Raw genomic sequence first — 21354 nt, forward strand, 5'->3', positions numbered from 1 at the left:
CCTCTCTGTGTTTATTTGGGACTAAACATCTGTGCAGGATTGGGCAGGACAGAAACTTCAGACAACATACATGTAAATGGAGGCTGTAATTTAGTTTCCTGTTTGTCCAGACCTGAATAATCACACAGAAACCATATTAATTACAATACTGTTTAGCCAATGGTTTAGGCGTATTCCTAGCTAGTTTTTAACATCTTAAACTAACCCATTTCTATTAATCAATGTATCACCATGAGGCTGTGGCCTACTGGTAAGGTTCTGGTATCTTTCTCCTTCAGCAGCTACATGGTATCTCCCTGACTTTGCCTTCTTTCTCCTGCATTCAGTTTAGTATTCTACTCTGACATAGGCCAAAGCAGCTTCTTTATTAACCAATGGTAATAAAACATATTCATAGCATACAGACGGGATTCCCACATCATCCCCCTTTCTCTGTCTAAATAAAGAGGAAAAATTTAACTTTAACATAGTAAAATTACATATAACAAAACAATTATCAAGTAGGAATTAGTTACAATAGTCTATTTATATGAGGCAAAAATTAAGGAAAATATTCTATCATCTATCTTGTCTTTGTGAGTCTAAAGTTTTGTATCTAATTTATCTTTATTATAGCTAAGGAAAACTATAACTGTCTTCAAAGACCCCGGAAGATTATAATATTACTTAAGTAAACAGGAAGTGCATTGTAAGCAACATCCAAAGTTCTAGAAATGACAGAGACATCTCGCTGCTTGGACAGTCACCCAAAGTTCTTTTGTAACATTGGGGCATCCATAGCCTACAGGTCCATAGTATCTGGAAGACTTTTCAGTGAAGTAGGAAATTGGAAGATCTGTTCTGCTTTGTAATAGCAAATTCTGTCAGTCACTTTCTTCTGTGTCCTGCAGAATATGTCTGGCAGTTTCTTCTGTGAAACAGAACCCTGAAGGACTGTCTCACCTTCTTTTGACAAGTTCAGCAGTCAAATTTTTCTGTGGGTCCTGAATGTCCGGTTTATATAGCATACTGTCATGCAGTCCAGGTAAGAGTAGTTTCTTGCCCAAATGGCTAGCAAAATCCATTAGGAGCCGGGCGATGGTGGCGCACGCCTTTAATCCCAGCACTCGGGAGGCAGAGGCAGGCGGATCTCTGTGAGTTCGAGACCAGCCTGGTCTACAGAGCTAGTTCCAGGACAGGCTCCAAAGCCACAGAGAAACCCTGTCTCGAAAACCCCCCAAAAAAAATTGGAAAAAAAAATCCATTAGGAGCCTCTTTGATGCCCATCATCCTCTTGAAGTAGATTGGTGCTGCCAATAGCAGACATGTCTCACTGTTGAGAAAAGTCTAAGTTCTTAAAACATTTTAAATGCCATATTCTGTAGGTTTTTTGAAGTGTTGAAGATTATCTATCTAACTGAAATATATTTCTGCATTTCTAGAAAACTTAACTGACATGACTACAAGTGTGACTATTATAAATGACTATTAATCTGTAATTTTTAATCATACATTTTTAAGTGAGCTGAACAAACACAGTATCTTAAACAAGAGCAGAAATACATATACACAGTGTAACAAAATCGACCTTAAATCTGTATCAATAGACTAAGATCCATACCAATGCAAAGTATTCATCTCTATATCATAGCCTCCTTATTTCCATTAAACATTTATGACTAACCCTTTTAAAATGAAAAAAATATATATAAATAATCATTTTGGGAATTTGGACATTGTTTTCTCCAAACTGCTTTCTGCTGTTTGTTGGGCAAAGTATTTTTAGGGTTCACAGAGACCTTTTGGGGATCTTGTTCCATCAAACCACCTTAGCCTGGAAGGAATCCACAGGTTCTCACCTTCTGTGGAAACAAAAGCAAAACCTCTTTTCCAAAGCAACATATTCTTTGACTCAAAATTTGAAGCCAAGATACCTTTAAAATATATGTTAGTTTAGTTTAGCAGCCTCCAGAATCAAATGCCTCTCTGCAGCCAAAAAATCCAAACTCTCTGTGTACATTCCATCTTTTATGGGCATATTTTTTTTACCTCTAATATTTTATCATCTTTACTCCTTTAATCTATGACTTTTCTGTATTCTTTCTTCTGTCTCATAAGCCCTGTACATTTATCTAGTACTGTGACCCATTCAGGTCTTTTTTTGTTTGAATCTGTCTTATTGTGTATCTGTAATCATTTTCTGACCAAGAGTGCTTCTTTTTCATTTTTTTAATGCATACTGCAGCAACAAAACTATACACCAATCTCTCTTGATAAACACAAAAGTAAAATTTATCAATAAAATTCTTGCAAAGTGAATTCAACAGCACATTAAGAAGATCATATACTAGAGGGAAAGAGAAAATATTAGGAGAAATGACTGGAATTGGGGGCATTTCAGGGGCAAGGTGAAAACATAATGCAATGGAGATTCCACAGAATCTAAAAGAGTAACGATAGCAAAGACTCCCAGTAATGGGGGACACAAAGCCTGAACCGATCATCTTCTATAACCAGGCAAGGCCACGAGTGGAGGGACTGGGACACCAACCCAGCTACAAAACCTTTGATCTGCAGTTTGCCCTTCCTGCAGAGTGTTCTGGGACTGGAGCCTAGCAGTACTGTCCTCAGAGATGGGAGCAGATGCAGAGTCCTGTGGAGGAGGGGGAGGAAGGATGGGAGGAACCAGACCAGTCAGGGACACTATAAGAACAAAGTCTATAGAATCAACTGACTGGGACTCATGAGGGCTCACAGAAAACAGGGAGCCTGTATGGGTATAACCTAGATACTCTACATATATGAGTGGTTAATAGCTTAAGTGGTTTTGTGGCTCTCCTAACAGTGGGTCGGGGGCTGTCTCTGACTCCTTTGCCTGTTTGTGGAACCCCTTTCTTCCTACTGGGTCACCTCATTCAGCTTTGATATGATGATATGTGCCTGGTAGTATTGTACATATTATGCCATGTCTGTTTATGTTCCTGGGAGGCCTGCTCTTTTCTAAGTGGAGACAGAAAAGAGAAATAGGCTGGGGGGAGAGGAGAGAGGAGAAACTGTGGTTGGGATATAATATATGTGAAAATAAATAATAGTGATAATAATAATAAGATCATATACCATATGCAAGTTGGCTTCAAAGTTGGATTAACATATACATCTTGGTAAATTTAATACAACACACATAAATGGACTTAAAGGTAGAAATCACACAATCATCTCAACAAAGAAAAGGCCTTTGAGAAAGTTCAATATCACAATAAAAAACCTGAAAAGGCTAGAAATAGGAACATATGTCAACATAATAAAGGTAATCTATAGCCAACATTACATGAAGTGGGAAAAAGCTGAAAGCATTTCTTCTAAAAATCAGAAACGTGATTTTGTGCTCTTATTCAATATAACTCCTGAAGTTATGTGTATTTACCTAGTATTAGAGCTTTACTCAGCATTAAAAAATAAAATTATACTATATGCAGGAAAATAGATACAAGTTAATATTAACCTAAAAGATTGTGTGTTTGTGTAAAGCATGAAAACAGAAGCAAGACACTCCGAGGAAATGAAGGAGGGAATCAGGAGGGAAAGAAGGAAGAAAGGGATGGGTGGGGGAATAAATAATGGTCAAAGTATGGTGCGGGAGAATTGTCTGTATTCTGTCAATCATGTTTTAAATAAATGTTGATTGGCCAGGCAGGAAGTATAGGCGGGTCAACCAGACAGGAAGCAGAGGTGGGGCGATGAGAACAGGAGTATTCCAGGAATCAGGAAGCTCCCTCAGGACTCCTGCCCAGATCACCGAAGAAGCAGGATGTGACCTGCCCTGCTGAAAAAGGTACTGAGCCACATGGCTAACATAGATCAGAATAATGGGTTAATATAATTGATAAGAGCTAATAAGAAGCCTGAGCTAATGGGTCAATCAGTTTATCACTATTGCAGACTCTCTATGTAACTTCTTTGGGGCTTACTGACTATTGGAACTGGGTAGGACAGAAACTCCAATAAACAGGACCTCATGTTACAAAAGTACATGACATATGAAAATGTTTTATGAAACCCATCACAATGTACAATGATTATATGTCAATAAAATTACATACACACATAATTGGCTATACTATTAAATATGATCTACAGATTTGTGGTAGGTAATCTTAATTGTCAACCTGATGCGATTGAGAACCACATAGGAGATAAACCTCTAGGCATGGCTGTGAAGTCAGTTCCCACATGCTTAACCAAGAGAAGACTACTAGGACTGTGAGGGTGGCAAGTTCTATGAGCTGTGTCCTGAGCTTGATAAAAAGGAAAGTGAGTAAAACACCAACCATACATTTCTTTCTGCTTCCTGACATCAGATGCAACATGACTGGCTGCTTTGTATTCCTGTCACCATGTCTCTTCATGAGACAAAACTGAACTAAAATAAACCTTTTCCTTAAATTGATTTTGCCAAATATTTTGGAAAAGCACTATCAAAAGTAACTAACACAGAAAACTAACACAGAGAATTGGGGATGCTGTTATGGCAAATCTGACCATGTGCTTCACTGGCTTTTGGAGTTGGTCTGTGGGAATAATAATGAAGTCCTTGGATCTTAGCACCAGAGAAGTCCTAGAATGTTAATGGATTATTCTGGTGAAAGTATAGAAGACCAGAATGCTGACAGAAAGGCAGATAGTAAAGACTGAACTCACAAGGTTTCAGAGGGTGAAAAAAGATTCTATTGTGAACTAGGCTGCAGACCACTTCTTCTGGCAAAGAATCTGGTTATATACTGCCTATGTCCTGACAACTGGAGTAAGGTTGGATCCAAAGCAATGAATAATTCTCTTGGTGGAGGAGTTTCACAACACAACATTTAACTGTGCTCTGCTTATTTCTCACTGTTCTAATTCACATTTATTATGAGAGAGCAGAAGGATGTGACAAATTTAACATTGCTGTTAATGAGGAAACAGGCTATGATTATTAAAGACATAGGTACAATTAAAAAGGAACCACATACTTTGTTCTAGGATCATAAAAAGGTACCTTCAGTGCAAAATAGCACTTGTTGAAGACTCTAGCTTTTAAAGAATAAGAAATGTCTGGGGAATAGGGCAGTTGGGCTGCAGAGCTTCACCTCTCCCCGTATTCCTCCGGACACAATCCCTCAGACCTCTAACACACCCCCATTCTTAAGTGTCAGCTCCCAAAACCCAGAAATACATTTTACCTGGAACCCCCAAAGGCCACACCCACTAGGTCCACAGAAAATTTCCTACCAGGCAACATAGATATCACACTCTCCTAAAATTTAGAGAGGAATCAAAATCCAAGGAACAAAACACCCACCCAACAAAGACAAAACCAGATATCAGCACCTAGACCTATAATCATTCCAATCCCAGACGCCTAGATTCAAGTGTAAAAACACAAACAGCCAGGACAAAATAGCTCTACTAGAGGCCAGCAATGGTATTGCAGCAGGCCCTGAGTATTCCAACACAGTTAAAGCACAAGAAAAAGACCTTAAAGCTGCCTGTGTAAAGATGATAGAGGTACTTAGAGGACACGAATAAATCTCTTAAAAGAAATCCAGGAAAACACCAACAGCGAGAGTTAGCCAATAAGAGGCTGGAGCTAATGGGCCAAGCAGTGTTTAAAAGAATATAATTTGTGTGTTGTTGTTTCAGGGCATAAGCTAGCCAGGTGTGCCTGGCGGCAGGAACGCAGCCCGCTGTTCCTTCTACACATATACCCTAGAACCACCTGTTCAAGGATAGTGAGAGCCACACTGGGCTGGGTTCTCTGCATCAATCACTCAACAAGAAAATGCCCCTCAGACTTGCCCACAGGCCCATCTGATAGAGGCAGTTTTCTTAATTTAGTTTCGCTTTCCAAGATGAGCCTTGCTCAACACAAGATGACAAACAAAAACAAAACAAAAAACTAACCACCACACCATATTCATGTTCCTTACTTTTAGAACAGGAATGCTTACACTATGACAATGTATTGAAAGTACTTATTTTTTTCTTTTGTTTTGGTTTTTCAAGACAGGGTTTCTCTGTAGCTTTGGAGCCTATCCTGGAACTAGCTCTTGTAGACCAGGCTGACCTCGAACTCACAGAGATCCGCCTGCCTCTGCCTCCCAAATGCTGGGATTAAAGGCGTGCGCCACCACCACCTGGCTGAAAGTATTTACCTTTTTAAAAATTTTTATAGTCTCACAGTATTAAGATACTCTCTTGAATCCCAGAAGAAAAGGAACTTTTGAACAGTGTTGGGGATGTTAAATACTAAAGGAGACTTTTTATAGATGAACTAACTACATTGCCAGATGAGCATATTTTAGAGGCCAAGAGTAGTATTTGGTTAAGTTGCTGGAGGGTGGTTAATCTTGTAATGGTTAATCTTGATAATCACTGTGACAGGACTCAGAACCATTTACAAGACAAACCTCTGTGTACTATTCAGTGCAGCTGCAGAGAGGTTTAACTGAGGAGGGGAGGCCAGCCTTAACTATGGTGGCACTATCCCAGGGCTGGACTGAAATGAAAGGACAAAGTGAGCAGAGCAATGGCACTCATCTTCCCTTCTTCCTGACTGCAGACAGAATGCAACCAGCCAGCTCAGATTTCTGTGTCATGCCCTCTACATCATCACGGACTCTATCTCAGCTGTAAGCTGAAACAAACCTTTCTTTGAATTGCCTTTATCAGATATTTTGTCACAGTATTGAGAAAACTAATACAAGATTCAATGCAATACACACAAGGGAATTTTAGTCAGCTGCTATGAAAAAATGAAATCATAACATTTGTAGGAAACTGAATAGAATTGGAAATCCAGTGAAATAGGCACATTTAGGAAGATGAACACTGTATGTTTTCTCTTATATGTGAAATCTGTGTGTGTGTACAGGTCAAAAAAGAAGAAACTAGAGAGGAGTAAGAGATTTAAAAGAAGAAAACAGAGGAAAAAAGAATGCAATCAAACACAGGTGACATTGCTGTGGGAGCACATTCTGCCCCTTCAGTCAATACCCTTTAAGATACTAGCCCACTTGGGTGTGGTCTCTGATACTGTAAAAAGCAGCTGTAAAGTATGTGCCGGCTCTCTTGCTTCAGGCTGCTAGACTTTCTTCCTGTTTGCACAGAGGACAGCCCATCCACAATGGTGACAATCATACAGATGGTAAGGAAACCTCTTAAGGTTTGAGGCAGGATTCTGCTCTTATCTTTACAGGAATATACACATCTTCAAAAATTCAAGAGACCCTGGCTGCTTGGATGCTGACAGAAGGAAAAATAACTATCTAGTAAAGATCATCAAGAAAAAGGAATATGACTTGTAAGGATAGGTGACCAAAATATATACATTTAAATATATATTCATATCTTTATGAATATATAGAGCTGGTTTTGGAGTTGGACAATGGCTCTGTACTTTAAAATCCTAGTGTTTGTTAAAAGGAACATTCAGAGTTCTGTCTCATATCGGGAGTCATCTGGTATGGGAAAGAAGGAAGACTTAAGGAAAAATTTTACTTTCTCCATCTCAATTTTGTCTATATCGTATTCTTTATTGAATGTATGTTATGTGAATGATGTTTAAGTTTTCCACGATGAACAAAAGATTTTCCTATAGATCTTTTTTCTGCAGTAATCTTTGAAGTTTCTAGGAAGAAGATAGGGCCCCACAGCAACAATTCCACCTAGTTGAAATGACATTGTGATAATGACAGTGCTACTATAAGACCGTTTTGGGGGGTACCAGCTGCAGAAATGGTGCACCTTCTCATGACGTTCTGGCCAGAACTCCAAATAAGAACTTAAAAAAAAAAACCCTATCAGCCGGGCGGTGGTTGCGCACGCCTTTAATCCCAGCACTCAGGAGGCAGAGGCAGGCGGATCTCTGTGAGTTCGAGACCAGCCTAGTCTACAAGAGCTAGCTCCAGGACAGGCTCTAAAGCTGCAGAGAAACCCTGTCTCGAAAAACCAAAAAAAAAAAAAAAAAAAAACCCAAAAAAACAAAAACAAAAAAAACCCTATCGACTGCTTGGAAGTTGTTTGCAACTATACTAGACAGTAATTTTGAAACTTAACCACCACTTAATTTTTGCAGGATCCCATTAAGAGAACATCACCCCCATGACAGCGGGAAGCAATTCTAAAGGATGACGGCCCCTATCCCAAAAAAGTTTGTCCATAGGGTTGGGAACACTGTTTAGGGGTTGTTGATTATTACTTGTACTAGATAGAGGGTTGGAGTGAAAACTATGTTTGTTTAGAAAAGGGGGGGGGATAATAATAGTGGGTAATGGAGTGAATACTTGTGAGCTATTATTCATGGATAATTTACATTGGTATAGTTTTTGTATACTGATACAAGTTCAAATTATATTTATTTTTGTTTCCATTATTTGTATACCTTTGAAAAGTTATTCTGTCAGATTGTATATAAGCATGTTTCTACCTCTGTTTAGGACATTTTGTATATTGATACAATTTTTAGGATATATTTTCATATTGCATTATATATTATCCCTACCTCTGATCAAGATACTTATAGATTGTTTAAATTTTGAGGTCATTGTCCTCATTAGTTGCACATTTGTTTACAGATTATTTAATATTCTGACTTGAAATTTTAATCTTTAATTTATACAGGTATTAAATATTATAAGTCAATAGTTGTTCAAGCTTGTTGTACAGTCAGATCAATTAGGTTCTTTATATACATATTGTATTCTGTCTAGATAGGTAATCTTCAACCACTTCAAGGATCTGTAGAACATGGCATTTAAATAATTTAGGGTTCTGTTGACATGAGACATAACTGCTCCTGACAGCATCAATCTACTCCCAAGAGACTGTTGAGCACCAAAGACACTCCACTTAGAGTTTGTTTTCTTCTTGGCACCATTGGCCTTTGGGCAAGGAACTGCCCATACCTCAACCACTGAAAGTACATGGTATCCAGAAATGGATAAGCAGAACAAAAAAGAAAAAGACTGCCAAATCTTGCCAAGACAGGATAAGACAGTTCTGAAAAATTTCCTGCCTCTGAAAATGGTCTGGCAGTTACACTAGGCCTTAGCCAAAGTTGGTTGCTTCAACACTGCAAAATGAGACTTTGGGTGATTGCTCAGGTAGCTAATTGTCTCCATCATATATTGCTCACTTTGGAAGCTGCTTGATTGCACTTCCTGCCTGCTCAAGGAATATTATCTCCCTTCTCAGGCCTTTGATGGGGTTAAAGATTAGATAGTCATAGTTACTGTACTCTTATAATCTAGCCAAGCCATTTCCTATATAATACTTAAGACTCCTTAGGATAGGATATTTATTAAACATTTAGCATATGTTCCTTGCTTAATATTATTTATGCTCTTGTAATTCTAATTATACTTGATATCTGTTCCTAGTGTATATAATTTTGTATTGGGTTTGGAACTCTCTTATTTAAACAAAAGGGGGAGGTGCTATGGGAGCACATTCTGCCCCTTCATCCAATAGCTTTTAAGATACTAGCCCACGTGTGTGTGTGTGTGTGTGTGTGTGTGTGTGTGTGTGGTCTCTGATACTGTAAAAAGCAGCTGTAAGGCATGCACCCACTCTCTTGCTTCCGGCTCCTGCTTCCTGTTCCTGTTTGTGCAGAGGACTGTTATCTAGGACAGTGATCTGTAAGTTTTTCCCTTAAATAAATAGCTCTTTAATTATTCATAATTCTGAACTGGTGTGGGATTATTTTGTGACTTCCATATTCATGACATGAAAGCAGAAGAGGAACAGCTGAGAAGAGGAAGGAGCCAAGCAAGAGGCAGGAGGGAAAAATGAGAACAAAGTTTAAAGACACATATGTATGAGAATGTCATAAGAAAACCTATTACTGTGCCTCATAAATTTAAAAACTGACATAAAATTTTGAAGAACCAAAATAACTATGTAACTAGAAGTTATAGCTGTGAGAAACATTATCAATTTTAAATTAATTTTTCAGATAGTAAAAACATTTAACATGAAAAGGAAAATAGATTTAGGTAGTAAAATGCTCTTTGTGTACCCTACATATTAGGAAAGAGTTGCCATACAGCAAGCAAATGCCACTCCATCCAGTGTGGACAGGTTTTTGCATACCTGTTTTTGGTCCAACAGGAGCAGATGGCTCTTTCTGAGCAGGCATTTTTTGGTATCCAGGACTCTCCATAGGATCATCTTTGAAGCATGCTTTATCAAAATAAAAAAGACAACTTTTAGGAGTTTTGTTAATGTTGATAGTGATCAGACAGTAGTGTCTAAAAAACTGTGAATAAATTGGTAAAATACTGGAATGGGCAAGATTTATTTTTCCTTTTTTTTTTGAGACAGGGTTTCTCTGTGTAGCCTTGGCTGTCCTAGAATTCACTCTGTAGACCAGGTTGGACTCAAACTCACTCCTGTCTCTGTCTCCTGAGTGCTGGGATTAAAGGCATGTGCTACCTCTGCCTGGTTGGCAAGATTTCTTATAAGTCATGATAGGTAATCACAGTAATTCAAACATCAATGATGATAATTTAGAGGAAGATATGTTCTTTTTTTGTATTTAAAATTTCATTCTGAGTCTCTATTGAGAAGCCTACACTTTGAGTGGGCACTACTGTCTCCTTTAAAAATGTCTCTTTTACTCTCTGTTTCTCTTCTATGTTTTTAAAATTCTATTAAAATATTTCAAATAAATTCCAACTAAAAAACTTCTGCAAAGTCAACCAATAAAACAGACAATGGTAATGAAATTGTCAAAAGAAGATGGTTAATGTAAGATCACATATTGTAGCATTCCACTACCATAAAAATGGACAGAATACTATCAAACAATTTTTATTTAATTTTAAAATTTTTAAATTTAATTAATAGTTGTTATAAAATGATATTCAGAACAGTTTAGCTCCAAACAGATTAAATTTCAGAACAAATATTTAAGAGGCATTCTTTTTTTTTTTTTTTGAGACAAGGTTTCCCTGTAGCTTTGGTGCTTGTCCCAGAACTTGCTCTTGTAGACCAGGCCGGCCTCGAACTCACAGAGATCCACCTGCCTCTGCCTCCCGAGTGCTGGGATTAAAGGCGTGCGCCACCACCGCCCGGCAAGGTGTTCTTAGTTTAAGAACAGGATAACAAAACTGCATCCACAAATTTCATCTACCATTCATTTGGATTATATGTATCAGGCTTAAATATATAACATAAAAATGTCAAATACCCTAAGTAAATCAAATATTAAAGTTGCACCTCAGAAGTTTTCTTTTTTTCTTAGATTTAAAAATTTTGCTTTATGTGTGTTGATATTTTGCCTGCAGGTATTTATGTGCAGTACATGGTGGTTGCCTGGTACCTTATGCCTGCTGAGGTCAGAAAAAGGTGCTGGATCCTCTGGAACTGGAGTTACAAATGTTTGTATATCACAAGTGTGCTAGGAATCAAATCCAGGCCTTGTCTTCTGCAAGAGTAATAAGGTTTTAATTGCTAAGTCAACTCTCCAGGCCCAATTCTGTTTGTCTGTTTTTGCTTTGAGACAGCATCTCACGGTGCAGCTCTGTTTGGCCTGGGCTCACTATGTATACCAAGAGAGCCTAAAATTTACAGAGATCTGACTACTTCTGCTTTCTGATTACTAGAATTAAAGGATTTTTGCCAACATAGGCCTTTAAAAAACAAACCAGGCATGGTGGCTCATGTCAGTAATCCCAGCACTCAAGTCACTGAGGTGGGAGGACTGCTTACTGATGACTATCTTGAATATCACCATAGAACCTTCGTCTGGCGACAGATGGAGTTAGAAACAGAGACCCACATGGGAGCACTGGACTGAGCTCCCAAGATCCAGTTGAAGAGCGGGAGGAGGGAGAATATGAGTAAGGAAGTCAGGACCACGAGGGGTTGGTCCATCCAATGAGACAGTGTACCTGATCTAATGGGAGCTCACCAAACCCAGCTGGACTTGGACTGAATGAGCATGTGATCGAACTGGACCCTCTGAATGTGGCTGACAATTGGGGCAGACTGAGAAGCCAATGATAAGGCACAGGGATTTATCTCTACTGCATGTACTGGCCTTTTGGGATCCTAGTCTATTTGGATGCATACCTTCCTAAGCCTGGATGTAGGGGGGAGGGCCTTGGACTTCCCACAGGGCAGGGTACCTTGCCCTCTCTCAGGACTGGAGAGGGAGGAGGAGTGTGTGGGGGAGTGGGAGGGAAGTGAGAGGAGGGGAGAAAGTGGAAATTTTGATTGGTATTATTTATAAAGTAATAAAAAATAAAATGAAAAAGGAGGCTAGCCTGGGCTACCTAGTGAATTTTAAGCCAGACTGCATTACAATGTGAGACCTCTCCAGCACCCCAAACCCAATATAAATAAATAAAAGGCAAAAAAAAATTTTCCAGCTTTGAAATATGTGAAGGAAGGAGTTTGGGATCAATAGATACGAACTCATGATAAGGATATGAGATACACAGAGCAGTATGTTTCTATTGAGCACATGAACACAAGACAGCAATTCTTTTTAACTACAGATAACAGATCCTCCCATTTCTGTTTTTACTCACATTCTAGGTTTTCCTCAATAATTTCTTCAATTATCACATCAGGACTAGATCCCAGTTGAGGCAGCACAGCAATGGTCTTGGGAGACATCACTACAGCCATCTCTTTCTGTGGCTGCTTGCTTTTTCCTTCTAGATGCTTGTCAGGGGTCTCTGCTTGCAAAGGAGGTACAGGGGCTTCACCAGCCAGGACAGCTGCGCCTACCCTTTCCTTTTCTAGTGATGAGAATGCACCACAACCAAGTTCCTTTTTATTATTAAACTGCTTTTGAATATTCTGTTCAACTTCATTTTCTTGCGGGTAACATCTGTTTAAAAATACACAGCAGGACTACTTTTATATTGACCTTTAAGCTACTTCTTTCCCATTTGATAGCTGATGTGTGACACATACCAAAAGATCAGTTTGTAAACAGCTTTATTGATGCAAAAATACATTATACAATTCAAGATAACCTTAAAGAGTTGCGTAACCTTTCCACAACCTAATTTTAGAGCATGGTCATTAGCCCTAAAGAAACCCTCTTACCCATTTCAAACTCCCAAAGAAACTGCCTAATCAAAGCCCCAAGCCACTTTTGAGACTGGCTGTTCTGTTTTATTGTTTTGTTTGAGGCAGGGTCTAAGTGGTTCACGTTGGCTTGGGATTTGCCTGGTCTCTAACTCGCATCCTTCTGCCTCAGACTACTAAACTCTGTGTGAAAGCACACTTGGCTTGCTTTAGGGTTTTAAAAAGTCAAGAAAACGAATGTATGATCAATAAAAAATTGAGGAAAACTTCAGTCATATCATAATAATCTAATCCTAAAATATTATAGGTTTCCCAAATAAGTCATTTTGACTTGGCTTAAGGGTTACATTTAAATTATATTAAGATTATTTCTTATTTTAATTTATCATATTAAAATAAGTATAGAAAAGAATGTTGAGTATAAACTTTTTTAATTGATTTTATTGAGCTTTACATTTTTCTCTGCTCCCTTCTCTGCCTCCCCCCTCCCACTTCATCCCTCCCACAAGGTTCCCAAGCTCCCAATTTACTCAGGAGATCTTGCCTTTTTCTACTTCCCATATAAGTCTCTCTTAGTGTCTTCATTGTTGTTTAAGTTCTCTGGGATTGTGGTGTGAGTATAAATCTTAAGAATCTTCCACCAGGCTCATAGTTATATTCCCTGAATCCTCTGGGTATGGCATGTTTATTTAGTCTGTGTGTGTGTGTGCTGACTCATGTGTGAATGCATGCATGTGTGTACCACAGACACATGTGAAAGCTAGAGATTTATGTCTGGTATCTTCCTCGATCTCTCTCCATCTTATTTATTTGTTGAGACAAGACCTTTCACAGAGCCTGGATTCAGCAGTTCCAGGGATCATCTGCAGTGCCCAGCTTTTTACATGGGTGCTAAGATCTGAACTCAGGTTTTGCATGGTAAGCTACACAGCAGCACTTCACTGATTAAGTTATCTTCTCAGCCCGAATTCCTATTTTTCTGCCTTCTCTTCATAGCCATACAATTTTAGGATACCAAATTATAATTAGAAAATTTAAAATACAAGAGAATGAGTCCATAAAAATTACATTTTAGTTAGCTCATAATGGATTTTATTTCTTCATGAAATATTAGTGTGCCAACTTACGAATTAAAGAAAGGCAACTGAATTAATAACACATTTACCTGCCCCTTCCAACAGAAGGTATGCATTTGACACTAGGGAAAAATCAATCTAAGTTGTACAAAGGGCCCTTTTGAAAGGTCTGTGTGTAAACAATCTTGTATTATAAAGACCTTTCCTTCTCTGTGAGTTCGAGACCAGCCTGGTCTACAAGAGCTAGTTCCAGGACAGGCTCCAAAGCCACAGAGAAACCCTGTCTCGAAAAACAAAAAAACAAACAAACAAAAAAAAACAAAAATAAAGACCTTTCCATAGTAATTCTCATCAGACCTTACTCAACTTTTAAGTTAACTAGCTCTAGTCTTATTAACCTTTCATTTTACAAAACCACATTTTTCTTTTTTAAGATTTATTTATTTTCTGTGCATTGGTGTTTTGATTGTATCTGTGTGAAGGTGTCAGATCCCTTAGAAGTAGAATAACAGACAGTTGTGAGCTGCCATATGGGTGCTGGAAATTGAACCTGAGTCTTCTGGAAGAACAGCCAGTGTTCTTACTTGCTGAACCATCTCTCCAGGCTCCACATTTTTACTTTTTTTTTTTTTTGGTTTTTCGAGACAGGGTTTCTCTGTGGCTTTAGAGCCTGTCCTGGAACTAGCTCTTGTAGACCAGGCTGGTCTCGAATTCACAGAGATCCGCCTGCCTCTGCCTCCCAAGTGCTGGGATTAAAGGCGTGCGCCACCATAGGCTCCACATTTTTATGTCTGCCTCATCCCCTCTCTCTCTATGCACCATCTAAGTCTTGTTTATTTATTTTTCAGGTCACTTTTCCATTGTTTTAGATTTAAATATTTTCCAGAGCACTACCCTTGACCTTTTCAGTACCTGCTTCATCAGGCTAACCTGTCATTTAATAAATAGGACACACAACTTATAAAATTTGCTTTCAGAAAAAAGTTTTAAATTTAACTCAGAGTATTCATTTAAAATCAACACAAGATTAGCAAAGACTTTTATAAAGAGGCAGAATGGTTTTAACCTTAGAAATTTGATGGTAACTATATTCAAGTTCTAAAATTATCTAGAAGAACACACTGCCTGAAAAGGTTGCTGATTATCCATGGAAGCCCTCAAAGCTAATCCAAGGCACTGCTTGTGGGAAGACTGGTACCCAGTGTGCCCTTGTTCCTCTAGCAAGGCCTTTCTATGACAAAGAGGATAATAGGCTATCTCAGTCTGGTGCCAACTGTGCTAGTTTCCTTTCTCGGTGCTGTGATAAAACACTCTGACCAAAGGCAACTTGAGGAGAAAAGAATTTGTTTGTCCTTTACTTCCAGGTCACAGTCTGTTACTGAGGGATGTCAGGGCAACCCAAGCAGAGCTTGAAGCAAAAACCTGCTTGCTGTCCTGCTTACAGACTCATTCTTAACTATATTTTTCATACAAAAGGACCACTGGACTAGAAATGGTGAAACCTATTAGGCTGGGTCCTTCTACATCCATTAATAATCAAGGCAATTTCTCACAGACAAGCTCTCAAACCAGCCTGATGCAGGCAACTGAGGAGTCTCCTATCAGATGATTGCCACAAACACAATTAAGACTACCTAAGACACTGATTATTATTCCAAACAAAGTTCCGAACAACCAAACTCCTGATAATTTGGTTTGATATGGGATTCCCTTCTGTATACTGTGAATACCATTGGTTAATAAAGAAACTGTCTTTCTTAGGCCTGTGGTAGGTAGAGCAGAGCTAGATGGGAAAAACTAAACTGAATGCTGGAATTAAGGAGGTGGAGTCAAGAAGAAGCCATGGAGCTGCCGCTGGAGACAGATACTCTGGAACCTTGCTGGTAGGCCATGAGTCTCATGGTAAAATATAAAATAATGGAAATGGGTTAAATTAAGATGTAAAAGCTAGCCAACAAGAAGTTAGAGCTAATAGGCCAAACAGTGATTTAATTAATACAGTTTCTGTGTGGCTATTTCGGGAGTCTGGGCAGCCCGGAAACAAACAAGTGGCCTCCTACTCTGTCTGAGTATTTGAATAAAAGACCAACATAAATAACCTAAACCTGGGATCAAGTCCAAGATCTTGCCTTAAACTTTAGTACATTTACTCAGTGTCCCCTCCACCTTTCTCCTCAAATGGCCAGTAAATAGATAGGGAACATATGCCTATCCCCCTTCTCAATTTATTTTTCTTATATTCCTAAGTGTGTAAGTGTGTGTGTGTGTGTGTGTGTGTGTGTGTGTGTATGTGTTTGTGTGTGTGTGTAAAACAGCTTTTCTTTATTTCCTTCTTTTGAGACAGATTATAGCACTATGTAGCTCTGGCTTGCCTGGAACTTGCTAGGTAGATCAAGCTGACCTTAGACTCACAAAGTTTTGCTTGCCTCTGTGATTAAAGGTGTCCACACCTAGCCAGAGTTAACATGTAAAAATGTAATCTCTAGCGGGGGCTGGAGAGATGGTTCTGCAGTTAAGGGCACCTGCTACTCTTCCAGAGGATCTGAGTTTAGCTCCAAGCACCCACATCAGGAAGCTCACAGTCATCTGTACTCCATATAAAAGAAAATAATAAGAAAATAAAAATGTAATCTAACTATTGTTTTCAAGTTTAAAATCTTCTAAGTGGTTGTTATCCAACAGAACTGCTAGTGATAGCAGTAATACAATGAACAATGCTATGATTTGAGAGCTGGCTTTAACACTCATGTTAAAACAGTCTTCATGCTGGTGGTACTGAGATGCTGCTGAAAAAATTTTCATGCTGGTAGTACCAAGACTCCACTCCCTTGGATGGCATTGTATGTTAGAATATTTTTCACATTTGCTTATTATGTGTATATTTGTGCATGAATGCATGTACCATGGCACGTGTACACGTGTGTGTGGGTGTGTATGTGCCATAGTATGTGTGGAGGTTAGAGAAAACCTGTGGGAATCAGTTATCTCCTACCATGTGCATTCTGGGGAACTGAACTCAAGTCATCAGATTTGGTGGAAGCACCTTTACCTGTTAAGCCATCTTGCTAGACTGTGAGTTGTACCTTTTAAAATGGATGGAGACACCAGGTGTAGTGATAGTGAGGGAAGCTGAGGCAGAGGGATCACTGCAAACTCAAAGCCAGCCTGGCCTACACAACAAGTTCAAGGCCAGTTTAAGATACATACAGAAATCTCACTTTAAAAAAAAAAAAAACTGGACTGCCCGGAGCAAGGTAGGCCTTTGTCTGAGAGCAGCTTGGCCTGCAAGGGGACCTGAAAGTCTGCAGGAGGATCCATCGTTCTTTGGGCTCAGCCTGTTTGGGCTCTGGGGACCCGGAATTGAGTGCACCCAGGCCGGTGGGAGGTCCCCTCCTTCATTTGACTGCCCGGAGCAAGGTAGGCCTTTGTCTGAGAGCTGCTTGGCCTGCAAGGGGACCTCACAGTCTGCAGAAGGATCCATCATTCTTTGGGGTGAGTGAGGAGTGAGTGCCCGAACCGCGGCAGCTGCCCGGAGAGGGACCACCGACTCTCCACAACTCCCCCTGCCACCAGCACACTTCCTGCTCTTCCTGCAGGGGTTATTCTCCCCGGATACTGCCTCTCTCTTCCTGTCCCTTCCCAGCTTGCACCCAGAATCCTCCCCCCCTCCCCCTGCCTCATCCTCCCGTCTTTGGGGCCACAAAATCCCACAGCTCAGCCTGTTTGGGCTCTGGGGACCTGGAATTGAGTGCACCCAGGCCGGTGGGAGGTCCCCTCCTTCATTTGACTGCCCGGAGCAAGGTAGGCCTTTGTCTGAGAGCTGCTGGCCTGCAAGGGGACCTGACAGTCTGCAGGAGGATCCATCGTTCTTTGGGGGGTTATTCTCCCCGGATACCGCCTCTCTCTCCCTGTCCCTTCCCAGCTTGCACCCAGAATCCTCCCCCTCTCCCCCTTCCTCATCCTCCCGTCTTTGGGGCCACAAAATCCCACAGCTCAGCCTGTTTGGGCTCTGGGGACCCGGAATTGAGTGCACCCAGGCCGGTGGGAGGTCCCCTCCTTCATTTGACTGCCCGGAGCAAGGTAGGCCTTTGTCTGAGAGCTGCTTGGCCTGCAAGGGGACCTCACAGTCTGCAGAAGGATCCATCATTCTTTGGGGTGAGTGAGGAGTGAGTGCCCGAACCGCGGCAGCTGCCCGGAGAGGGACCACCGACTCTCCACAACTCCCCCTGCCACCAGCACACTTCCTGCTCTTCCTGCAGGGGTTATTCTCCCCGGATACTGCCTCTCTCTTCCTGTCCCTTCCCAGCTTGCACCCAGAATCCTCCCCCTCTCCCCCTGCCTCATCCTCCCGTCTTTGGGGCCACAAAATCCCACAGCTCAGCCTGTTTGGGCTCTGGGGACCTGGAATTGAGTGCACCCAGGCCGGTGGGAGGTCCCCTCCTTCATTTGACTGCCCGGAGCAAGGTAGGCCTTTGTCTGAGAGCTGCTTGGCCTGCAAGGGGACCTGAAAGTCTGCAGGAGGATCCATCGTTCTTTGGGGTGAGTGAGGAGTGAGTGCCCGAACCGCGGCAGCTGCCCGGAGAGGGACCACCGACTCTCCACAACTACCCCTGCCACCAGCACACTTCCTGCTCTTCCTGCAGGGGTTATTCTCCCCGGATACCGCCTCTCTCTCCCTGTCCCTTCCCAGCTTGCACCCAGAATCCTCCCCCTCTCCCCCTTCCTCATCCTCCCGTCTTTGGGGCCACAAAATCCCACAGCTCAGCCTGTTTGGGCTCTGGGGACCTGGAATTGAGTGCACCCAGGCCGGTGGGAGGTCCCCTCCTTCATTTGACTGCCCGGAGCAAGGTAGGCCTTTGTCTGAGAGCTGCTTGGCCTGCAAGGGGACCTCACAGTCTGCAGAAGGATCCATCATTCTTTGGGGTGAGTGAGGAGTGAGTGCCCGAACCGCGGCAGCTGCCCGGAGAGGGACCACCGACTCTCCACAACTCCCCCTGCCACCAGCACACTTCCTGCTCTTCCTGCAGGGGTTATTCTCCCCGGATACTGCCTCTCTCTCCCTGTCCCTTCCCAGCTTGCACCCAGAACCCTCCCCCCCTCCCCCTTCCTCATCCTCCCGTCTTTGGGGCCACAAAATCCCACAGCTCAGCCTGTTTGGGCTCTGGGGACCCGGAATTGAGTGCACCCAGGCCGGTGGGAGGTCCCCTCCTTCATTTGACTGCCCGGAGCAAGGTAGGCCTTTGTCTGAGAGCTGCTTGGCCTGCAAGGGGACCTCACAGTCTGCAGGAGGATCCATCATTCTTTGGGGACACCAAACACCTCCGCGCTCCTTTTGAAGGAAGAGATGGGCAGGCGCCAATGCAGGAGCTCCTCCAACAACATGAAAGGCAACATGACATCACCACAAGCCAGACATCCCGAAACAACAAGAATTGAACACCCTACCCCAGAAGATATAGAAGAAACCGACATTAAACAGTACTTTATAAAAATAATAGAGGACCTTAAACAGGAGGTAAAAAACTGCCATAAAGAAATGGAGATGACAAACAAAAAGGTAGACGAAATAAATAAATCTCTCAAAGATACCCAAGAAAAACAAGAAAAACAAGAAAAGGCAATCAAACAGGTAAGGGAAACAGTACAAGACCTGATAAATGAAATGGAGGTATTGAAGAAAACACAATCTGAGGGACGACTGGAAATGGAAACTCTGAGTAAACGAACAGAAACTTCAGAGACAAGTATTTCCAACCGAATACAAGAGATGGAAGAAAGAATCTCGGACTCTGAAGATACTATAGAGGAAATAAACTCACAGATTAAAGAACTAAACAAATCTAACAAATTCTTAACACAAAACATTCAGGAAATCTGGGACACCATGAAAAGGCCAAACCTAAGAATAATTGGGGTAGAAGAAGGAGAAGAATTACAACTCAAAGGCCCAGAAAACATATTCAACAAAATTATAGAAGAAAACTTCCCCAACCTAAAGAAGATGTTCCTATGAAGGTACAAGAAGCCTACAGAACACCAAATAGACTGTATCAAAAGAAAGCATCCCCACGCCATATAATAATCAAAACACAAAACATACAGAATGAAGAACAGATATTAAGAGCTGCAAAGGAAAAAGGTCAAGTAACATATAAAGGGAAACCTATCAGAATTACACCTGATTTCTCAATGGAAACCATGAAAGCCAGAAGAGCTTGGATAGATGTGCTACAGACACTTAGGGAACATGGATGCAAGCCTAGACTATTATACCCAGCAAAGCTTGCATTCACCATTGATGGAGAAAACAAGATATTCCAGGACAAAAACAGATTTAAACAATACGCAGCCACAAATCCAGCCTTGCAGAAAGTAATAGAAGGAAAATCACAAACCAAGGAGTCCAACAACGCCGACAATAACTCAGGCATCTAGCGACCCTTCACCAGCACAACTAGAAGAAGGGAAACACACAAACTCTACTACTAAAAATGACTGAAGTTAACAACCACTGGTCATTAATATCACTTAATATCAATGGACTCAATTCACCTATAAAAAGGCACAGGCTAAGAGACTGGATACGAAAACAGAATCCAACATTTTGCTGTTTACAAGAAACACACCTCAACCACAAAGACAGGCACCTACTCAGAGTAAAGGGTTGGGAAAAGGTTTATCAAGCAAATGGCCCTAAGAAACAAGCGGGTGTGGCCATACTAATTTCCAACAAAGTTGACTTCAAACTAAAATCAATCAGAAGAGATGGAAAGGGACACTTTATACTCATAACAGGAAAAATCCTTCAGAATGAAGTCTCAATCCTGAATATCTATGCCCCTAATATAAAAGCTCCCACTTATGTAAAAGAAACACTTCTAGAACTCAAGGCAGCCATCAAACCACACACACTAATAGTTGGAGACTTCAACACTCCTCTCTCACCAATGGACAGGTCAATCAGACAGAAACCTAACAGAGAATTGACTTAATGGAGGTAATGAACCAAATGGACTTAACAGACATCTATAGAGCATTCCACCCAAATAGGAAAGAATATACCTTCTTCTCTGCGGCTCATGGAACCTTTTCGAAAATTGACCATATACTTGGTAACAAAGCAAACTTCCACAGTTACAAAAAAATATTAGTAACCACCTGTGTCTTATCGGATCACCATGGATTAAAATTAGAATTCAACAACAATGCTACCCCCAGA

At 40.9% G+C, this 21354-nt stretch overlaps 1 protein-coding gene across 2 annotated transcripts in view; it reads right to left on the reverse strand.

Moving 5' to 3' along the window:
* Rnf17 (ring finger protein 17) overlaps window positions 1-21354 on the reverse strand; it is a 129921-nt gene that overhangs the window by 70684 nt on the left and 37883 nt on the right. For both annotated transcript variants that reach the window (XM_038310477.1, XM_038310478.1), the window contains exon 10: window positions 12552-12856. In XM_038310477.1, coding sequence (XP_038166405.1) covers window positions 12552-12856 — 305 coding nt within the window. The remainder of the gene's footprint in view (window positions 1-12551; window positions 12857-21354) is intronic.

This window comes from Arvicola amphibius, chromosome 13, assembly GCF_903992535.2.
Source record: "Arvicola amphibius chromosome 13, mArvAmp1.2, whole genome shotgun sequence".
Taxonomy (NCBI): Eukaryota; Metazoa; Chordata; class Mammalia; order Rodentia; family Cricetidae; genus Arvicola; species Arvicola amphibius.